Genomic DNA, 9,350 nt, shown 5'->3' on the forward strand with positions numbered 1-9,350 from the left:
TATCAGGGTTGGAAAGGACCTCAGGAGGTCATCTAGTCCAACCCCCTGCTCAAAGCAGGACCAAACCCCCATAGTTGCCCCAGATCCCTAAATGGCCCCCTCAAGGATTGAACTCACAACCCTGGGTTTAGCAGGCTAATGCTCAAACCACTGAGCTATCCCCCAATTCTAAACACACAGCCAAGAGATAGTTAAAGGTTTTCCAGGCTGTGTGACCTCACCTAGCAAGCTCTGAAGGCCATCTGTTGACCAGCCCCTGGCTCTATTTGTTTTGCAAGGAAGCAGAGTCTATAAAGAGTTTAATAACACCATAGAAGTGGTTTTCTTTTTGCTAAACAAATATTTGCAGCGTATTCAGGGTGACGAAGCATTCAACAGGGAAAAAAGCAGGGGACTTGCCATGCGTGTGGATTGGAAAGCATGAAGGGAGCACTTTGAGGCGGAGGATAGCAGGGTTTCAGCAGGTGGGTGAAGCACCCTTTCGTCCCTCTTCCCCATTCCTGAAGCCCTACAAGCCATCCCAACGAGTCCAGAAAACTCTTCACAAAGCACCCTGAATTCCGCACCAGCACCCTGCTTCCCCTCCCCCCTGGAGCTGGGGAAGAGACACACGCCCCTCATACTTCAGCACATGAACCAACCTCTAATTCATGGGGATTAGGAAAAAACTTTCCCAGAAGCCACTCATTGTTTGGAATTCTTTGACTTTATGCGTGTTTCAGTAATGGGTAGGAAACTGACTTATTCGGTGATTAGTTTTCTCCCATGAACACAACCCCTCCTCACGGTGGGAATGATTGGAGGCCCAGGACATTTGCATGCTGTTTTCTGGACAGTGAGAATACAGGAAATGAGAGAATATTCTGTAAAAAGGTTTATTTCACTGATTTAAAGAACAGGCTGTGCAAAACATCTGGAAATCACCGGAATATGAGACATAAAATAAAAATATTTTAAATATGCATTTGTAATACAAAATAATCTTTCATTCTGGTAAGTAATCTTTCCAAATATTTTTAAAGATAGAAAATATAGCTAGATAATACATATATACAGCTTACAGGTTTTTTTTTTTATTGTAACTGACACCACTAAGATAAAAACACATTCATCTGGGTCTTTAATGCTCATTATAACAGAAACAGACATTCTCTAAAACATTGGAGTCTGTGTTTTTAGAATTGTTATATGAAAATTTTTCAGCACAGCCCCTACCTATCCATGTATTAGTGTGCTTCCAGTAAAGTGTGCTTGTCATCTTCGTTATGTGTGGATTCAGAACGGTTTTGATCAGTTACAGCTGTTTTATCCTGTGCTCCAGTGCAAGAACTTCTCTTTCTATTTCATAAGGGAGGTCAGCATTAACTTGCTCTTCAAAATATTTCTTGATTTCTGTCACCTCTTTTTCCCAGAACTCTTTGGAGATATCAAACAGTTCTGTCATGTCAATGCCTTCTAGGCCCTTCAGGTTCAAGGCTGAGTCAGCAGGGATGTAGCCTATAGCAGTTAGCTTGGCACCGGCCTCTCCACGGATTCTGTTGAACATCCATTCCAGCACACGGGAGTTCTCCCCAAAACCAGGCCACAGGAATTTCCCTTGCTTGTCTTTTCGGAACCAGTTCACATGGAAAATCTTGGGCAGTTTTGCAGCTGGGCGATGTGCCATGCTAAGCCAGTGGGCAAGGTATTTGCCAAAGTTGTAGCCAAAGAAAGGCCGCATGGCAAAGGGGTCGTGCATAATGATTTTTCCTGTTAAAAGAATGTACATAAAAAGTAAGATAATACTTAGCCCTCATACAACATTTTACCCTGTCAGCAAAAAGAGCTTTAAGAATATGGTTAAGCATTATCCCCAATCTACAAATGGAGAAACTGAGGCAAAAACTGATTAAGAGCCTGAATTTAAGAGGTGGTAAGCATGGTCAACTCCAGTTTAAGTAAATGGATGGTGTGGGTGGTCAGAACTCTGAAAATTCAGCCCTAAATGTCTCAAGTTGGGCATCCCAAAACTAGCCCATTCAACATGTGCTCTGTAACAAAACAGAAGACTTCAGTGACTTGTCCAAGATCACACAATGGCTCAGTATCAAGTCTTTCAACTCAGACTCCGGCATCCTGTTGGCCACACTGTGTCCCTGCTCCACATTACCCACATGGAGTTGTTTTGCTGTATGTTGAATTTTAGGTTAGAATTTTTTTAGCTCCAGGCAGAATATTTTGTATTTTGAAAACTGCACAATTCACAAAATTAACTCCCAAGAAGCAGACTTTAGTGTATAGTAATTTACAGGTGATCACTGTTGGGTATCCAGAAAGGACTACTTTTAATATGGAAAGGCAAATTAGATTTTGATTTACCTTTGTGCTCAGCAGCTGCGGTTGCTTCAGATCTCATAGCTGCTCCTATAAATACAGCATGCTCCCAGCTAAGGGCCTCATATACTAGAGGCACACCTGTAGAGAACAAAATAGCTTCACTAATTAAAGGTCAAAAAGTCTTTGCTATAACAGCTTTAGCTACCTGAGGTACTGCAGTATGCATGTTACCACAGAATTTAGTCCCTCTTTTTCCTGTTATATAATTCAGTTCATTTTTTTCCCTCTCTCTTATTGGAAAATAATTTAGGCCAGAATTCTCTTTCTCTCCGGCCCAATGAATCTTTAAGTATTTGAAGCTGTTCCACTGTGTATAAATACTTTGAGTCCATGGGCAAGAGAGAGAGAGAAAGAAAGGGAGACTGACCTTGTAGTCTGGTGGTTACAGCACCCACCTAAGAGGTGGGAGAGCTAGGGTCCAGTCCCCCTACTCCAATCGCTTTTTAATTAGCTAGCCAAACTGAACAACTTCAATAGGAGAGATTGCGGAAGCTCCACCTTAGATTATCCCAAAGCTCAGTGCTTAGAGATCCCAACGCAAATCATTTCTCCCAATCACGCAGAGGAGGGAATCAAACCTGGGTGTCCTTCATCCCAGGTGTGTGCTCTAGCCACAGGACTAAAAGTCATAATGTGGTTATCTCTTGCTCTTGTGGCCAGATTTTCAATGGAACTTGGTTCAGTAGGTAGCCTCAGTTCCCCATCTATAAAATGGGGATAATATGTCATTTCTCCCACCCTTTCTCAGTCTGGGCTATCTAAATTGTAAGCCCTTTGAGGCCTGGACTGTCTCTTACTATCTATCTGTCCTATGCCTAGCACAATGGAGCCCTGATCTTTGTTGGTGCCCCTAGGTGTTAACATAATACAGATAATTGTAAAGCGTTGGGCACCCAAAAATCATAGGCCACTTCTTAAAATGTGGTTTACTAATCTAGTTATTTTGCTGCTCTCGCTGCTTAGAGGACACCATGGTAGCAAAAATCATATTTAAACCCAACTGTTGCCAGCACAGTTTTAGGCATACAGTGGCTAGCGCTTTGGTCTTGATACACATTATTGCAGCTCTTACCAGCAGGTCTACGGCCTCCAAATATTATACCCTCAATCGGCACTCCTTCTGGAGATTCCCAGGCAGGGTCAATGATCGGGCACTGGCTGGCAGGGGTGCAGAATCGAGAATTGGGATGGGCGCAAGTCTCCCCTGTACAGACCAAAATATTTCATGATTGCAGAGTTAACGTGAAATGTGAAGAGAAATTTAAAAAGTCCCCCGAACATGCAGAGTTACCATTCCCTGGGGTCCACCTCTTGTTCTTCCATGAAGTCAGTGTCACTCCTGGTGCAAGTGGTTCATCGATGCCTTCCCAGTATATACCTCCATCGCTGGTTTCTGCTACATTGGTGAAGATGGTATTCTTGTGTATGGTCTTTATGGCATTGGGGTTTGTTTTTACTGATGTCCCAGGAGCAACTCCAAAAAATCCATTTTCTGGATTGATTGCCCTTAAATTACCTGGAATTTAAGAGAGACCAAACAATGATAGAAAACCCAACTCACCATTTGAACTCTTGGCAGACTAGGATCCAGATCCTGCTGTCATCAAAGTCAGAGGGAGGTGACCACGGACTTTAATGAGAGCAGGACTTGTCCCTAGAGCAGGGACTGGCAACTTTTGGCATGCGGCCCGCCAGCGTAAGCCCCCTGGTGGGCTGGGCCGGTTTGTTTACCTGCCGCATCCGCAGGTTCAGCCAATCGCAGCTCTCACTGGCCAGCACATCCCTTGGCCTTCGCCGCTTCCCGCAGCCCCCCTTGGCCTGGAACAGCGAACCGCAGCCAGTGGTAGCTGCGATCGGACGAACCTGTGGACGTGGCAGGTAAACAAACCAGCCCAGCCTGCCAGGGGGCTTACCCTGGTGGGCCGCGTGCCAAAGGTTGCCAATCCCTAGAGCAATTCAGCCTTACAGTAAGAAAAGTTACCTTGCTCATCAAATTTCATCCAGGCAATATCATCCCCAACACACTCTATTTTCCATCCTGGCAGAGTTGGGTTCATCATAGCCAAGTTAGTTTTTCCACATGCACTGGGGAATGCTGCGGTAAAGTACTTCTTCTCACCCTCTGGGTTTGTGATACCCAGGATCTATTGAAAAATAAATGTCTGTTTAATATGCTTATTTTTTCGGGAACTTGTATTATTACCAGTAAATGGTAATAATAAAACATGTTGGATTTGCATTAAATTATATGCAGTTTTTTAAGAAAAAGGACTTAATATTAGATTTGAGCAAATAATTTGCAAATAGTATTTTATTTGACAAAGTGTCCCCCCATGGAATACTTGTGAGCAGATCACAAGTTTTTCAAATGTATTTACACATTTATTCAAACTTTATTATTATGTGTTACACAGTGCGTCCAATGAGCTTAGAGATGAAAGGGAAAAGGGGGATGGGGCAGTAGTTGGAGTGGCAAGTGGGGTCAATGGTGAGATTTTTTTTTTTTTTATGATAGGAATGACTTGCGCATACTTTTATTGTGAAGTGAAAGAGCTAGAGGAGAGTGAAAGGTTAAGGAGAGGAGAAAGGGAGGGAGGGAGAGTGGATGTGAGGGAGATCAATTTACTTAATTTTTATTTTACTTCATAGATTAAAAATATTCATACTTTGAATATTTTTGTGCTGCTGAGCTGTGATGGATGATCAGGTAAGCCACATGGTATTTTTCAGTTCCCTGAGTGGGTCAGCCTGGCATAAATACTTGTATGAATGAATGTAAAATGTCTTTGCTGTGAATACTCAAGTGCGTAACTAGGAAATTCACTTTGCAGGACCATTTTAGTGAAACTTGATTGCTCAAATGAGAGTGGAAAGTGAAGACAGGAAGGGCATGAACACAGTCAAATGCAATTCATTTGAAAAAGGAATTGAATATTTTCAGGATTCTTTTTCAGGTCTGCTTTTAATATTAAAGACAATTTTACAAACTGTGGACCCTATCCTGCAAGCTGTTGTATGCATGTAGACCCGTATTCCCATGTGTATCCTTACGAAAGTGAATGGGGTCTGCACAGGCACCGAGGTCTGCCTCTATGGAATATAATTCAGGATCAGGGCCTAGACAAGCAGATGGAAATCTTACTTAGTTCCCTATTTTTATATTTTCTTCTATAAAATGCTTATTTATCAACAATACAAGTACTTCCCTATTTCTACATAAGATGGTTGTATGATATGTACATCTCACATCACAGTAATATTCATGCCAGATGGTAATTCCACTCATATCAAGTCATGGCATATTCACGCTGAGCTGTTTTGAGGTTTAATTGCTTTAAAAAATTCACTTATGATTTTAACAGCTCTTACCAGCATGTGCTCAGCAAGCCAGCCCTCTTCCTTGGCAATTCTGCTGGCAATCCTGAGGGCAAAGCACTTTTTCCCCAGCAAGGAGTTTCCTCCATAACCACTGCCAAAAGAGATGATTTCTCTGCGATCAGGAATCTGAGCAATCAGAGTCAAATCTGGGTTGCAGGGCCAATTGTTTACTAGTGGTTCTGCAAAACACAATGCGCTACTCATGAATATAGGAATTTCCAGATTGGGTCAGACAAAAGGTTCATCTAGTCGGCATCCTGTGTCTGACACTGGCCAGTACCAGATGCTTCAGAAACCCTGCAGTGGGCAGCTGTGAAATAATCTGCTCCCTAGGAAGGCCTTAAATCCTAATTCCTTCACCAGGGACTTGACCCTCCTTTTGTTGCACACTCTAAAACCTCCCGTTGACTTCACTAGCAGTTTTCATTGTGCCAAGGATACAAGACAGGTGCAACACATATGTCTGAGCATTAGTCAGAGTAATGGTTAATACGATTACTTACTTTTTAGTGGTAAAGGGCACCCAACCGAATGAAGGCATTTTACAAACTCTCCATTCCCTAGGGTTTCCAAGATGGCTGTTCCCATCCGGGTCATGATCCTCATGCTGGCCACCACATACAGCGAATCTGTCAGCTCAATCCCAATCTTGCATAAAGGAGACCCAATGGGCCCCATACTAAAGGGGATGACATACATTGTACGTCCTGTAAAGCAGGAGCAGAGTCACGTGAGTGAGATGTGACCAAGAATAAAAACAGTGTATTGTTGGAATAATCATTAAAAAGTACCTTGTCCCTTTACATTTTCTCACTTCCTTAAAAGCCCTCCATCTTTTGCAAGGTGGTTCCAGAGGATACTTATAGATTTGAAACATTCCTTTTTGTCAGGTTATGTAAGAAAAGGTTTTGTTTTTTAACTACTAGTAGTTTTCTGTGTTTTTAAGTTATAAAAGCTACTGTGCTGGGTAGGTAGAATTGTCTAGCAGCCTCAGAAGGAGCAAGAGGCCAAATTCTCTGCTAGTGTAAACTGGTGGAACTCCATTGAAGAGAATTTGACATTGGGAGTCAGGATTCCTGGGTTCTTTCCTCAGTTTCCCATCTACTGACTCGCTGTTGATTTCAGGAAAGTCACCCAAGCTTTCCAAGCTTTAGTTGCCCTTCTTTAAAATGGGTAGTAGAATGACCATGTATATGTATGCAGAGCTCTGAGACCGAAAGGCCTGATAAAATGGGTTAGCTGCCTAACCTTTATGTGCCAAAGTTTGTAAATCTTAGCCAAATGTATTTGAATTTTTAGATTATTATTTATTATTACTGGTGTTTTTATTTTTATGAAAGTGTCATGTGAATTTTCTTTTTTACCTTTCATGCACCCGGGGAATCTGACACTGAAGGCTTTCTCAAAATCTTCTTCTGACATCCAGTGACCCAGCTGGCTAGTTCCAGTTTTAGGGATTGGAATGGTATCTCTCTGCTCCTGAGAGATAATGACTGTTTTGCTTTCAATTCTTGCCACATCCCTTGGATCAGTGAGAGCCAACCAACTATTTAAAAAAAAAATCAGGAAATTGTGCTTTGGTCATTAAAAAGTGGTAAGTAGAGTACATTTAATCCTTCCCTAGGGGGAAGGCACAATCGGGTAAAATGCTTTATAGTGGGTAAGGGGACAGCCCATCACGTCCAGATATCTTTCCAGACAACCACAGCTTATTCAGATAAAGGATCGGTGGAATGTATTCTCTCATACAAAATAGCTAAGAATATTGCAGAATGAACTGATGGTGTCATGGCTTTAGAAATTTAGCTGTAGTATCGTTACATGTTAATCTCTCTTGACTTCAGCTTCACCAACTGTCAAATGGGGTTAATAACTCACAGGGAGTTATAAGGCTTGACTCTATTCTTATTTACACCAGTATAAATCGAGAGTTTTGCCAGTTTTACACAGTAATCAATAGAGCGACTCCTGGCTAAGGCAGAGGCCCTGTAAACACTTTGAATACAGGTGTAAGTGTTTGCAGGATCAGGGCCTAAGTGAGATCAGAATCTAATCCATTGTGTTGGCAGAGCATTTTGAAGACTTAAGGTTCTGCGCAAGTCACATGATATGGTTTCTGTTCCTGAATTGGAAGATTTACGTAATAGAACATGAATTGTAAACTGTGAATTGTAACCCGTGAATATTCCAGTTGAATAATACCGTTTAAATCAGCATTGGGTGAATATTCAAGGTTAAAGTGCACTTTTCCTGAGTACTCAAATGTTCATGGAAAGTAAACACTAAAGGGTTTTGAACATGGTTGAAACGAAATCCCCTTTTAAATATAAACGTTAATGGAAAATTATATACCACAATTCTCTCAGGTCTAACCCTGTCTTTCTTTTACATATGTCTGTTACTTACCAGTTCTCATACTTCTTCAGCTTTTTGATCATGCCTTGTTCTACCATGGTATCCAGAATGTTTTTGTTCTCTTCCTCTGAGCCATCACAGATATGAATTCTAGCAGGTTGGCACAGCTTGGCATTGCTTTCAATGAAGTGTCTCACTTCCTGAGACAGGCTCTTCAAATCCCCCTGGATGAGTCGTGGGGTTATGTTCAGTCGAGTCTTCAGCTGGGGAGTCATTATTTGTAGGCTGCAGTGGATATGGTCTGTAATCAAAGATCAAACATTTGGCCTGTTAGCACATTACCCAACAATTCCTAATGGAAGGAATATGCTTTCCTAAAAATACATTCAGTAATAAAAAGAATGCGTATTAGATTTAATTGTGTCTAAATCAAACCTGTGCATAGATATGGAATGTAAAGCTCTAGAAGAATGCATACAATTTATATATAGAAACTCCACTTACCTTCCTGTAAAAGAGTTTGGAGAGGATTTCACTGCTTCTTCTACCTGTTCAGATTTTGCCTACTTTGGACTATTCTTATGATCATTTACTTCCAAGGAGGAAACCTCGTCTCTTAAATACTCCTCACATGCTGGAGTCCTTCCCATCAGCAGAGGTGAAGCAGGCTTGTCCCCTATGTCATCACAGGATGGCTCCTGGAACAGTGCCATGGACAGTTATCGTCATGAACAATTGACAAGAAGCCGCGAAGAGGTAATTATTTAACAGGCTTGATTAATGAATGCTCGAAACTGAGATTCTCAGCCCTTGGATTTGCTGTTTTAAGCAATTACAAAACTTGTTGCTTTGGCCAATCTTTGAACTAGTTCTGCTCTGATGCAAAAAGTGTTGTAACTCCTCAATATGTGGGAAAGGTTGTGCGCAATGAGTGGCTGGAACTAGAACACCAAGGGTAGTAAAGCATAATAGACAGCCTGGCACATCTCGTATGTGTGTGCCTGCTAGTTGGCTGTGAACTGGAGGCTCATACAAAGTGTGTTTACTCACCTTGGAAACACTGCCTGACGTGGGGATAAAGTGCAGCTTTGAGCATCAAAAGCAGGGGAATAAAAGAGCGTATTTCACATTCTATTCACATATCAATGTACCTGGAGGTTTTAAGTTTGTGCATGAAGTTCTGAAAAGCTATGCCAAAATCATTCTTGCTGATGAATTTCCTATAGTGTTAGATATAAGCA

The 9,350-nt window shown here is 41.7% G+C and overlaps 1 protein-coding gene across 1 annotated transcript; it reads right to left on the reverse strand.

Moving 5' to 3' along the window:
* Positions 1 to 974: 974 nt before the first annotated feature.
* PCK1 (phosphoenolpyruvate carboxykinase 1) lies at positions 975 to 9,090 on the reverse strand. Its single transcript, XM_074969385.1, has 10 exons — positions 8,614 to 9,090; positions 8,161 to 8,410; positions 7,119 to 7,300; positions 6,258 to 6,461; positions 5,746 to 5,933; positions 4,358 to 4,520; positions 3,668 to 3,892; positions 3,449 to 3,580; positions 2,359 to 2,454; positions 975 to 1,749 (listed from the first exon to the last, which is right to left on the reverse strand). The coding sequence occupies exons 2-10, from the start codon at positions 8,382 to 8,384 to the stop codon at positions 1,295 to 1,297; spliced, it is 1,869 nt and encodes a 622-aa protein (XP_074825486.1). The 5' UTR covers positions 8,385 to 8,410; positions 8,614 to 9,090; the 3' UTR covers positions 975 to 1,294.
* Between the last annotated feature and the right edge of the window lie 260 nt (positions 9,091 to 9,350).

Source organism: Natator depressus, chromosome 13 (genome assembly GCF_965152275.1).
Source record: "Natator depressus isolate rNatDep1 chromosome 13, rNatDep2.hap1, whole genome shotgun sequence".
NCBI lineage: Eukaryota > Metazoa > Chordata > Testudines > Cheloniidae > Natator > Natator depressus.

Excerpts from the sequence above, each read along its gene's own strand:
- PCK1 (XM_074969385.1), bottom strand. The coding sequence starts at position 8,384 with ATGACTCCCCAGCTGAAGACTCGACTGAACATAACCCCACGACTCATC. Across the intron at positions 7,301-8,160 it reads CTGAAGAAGTATGAGAACTG|TTGGTTGGCTCTCACTGATC; the intron begins GTAAGTAACAGA and ends TTTTTTAAATAG. Across the intron at positions 6,462-7,118 it reads ATTCCCCGGGTGCATGAAAG|GACGTACAATGTATGTCATC; the intron begins GTAAAAAAGAAA and ends CCTGCTTTACAG.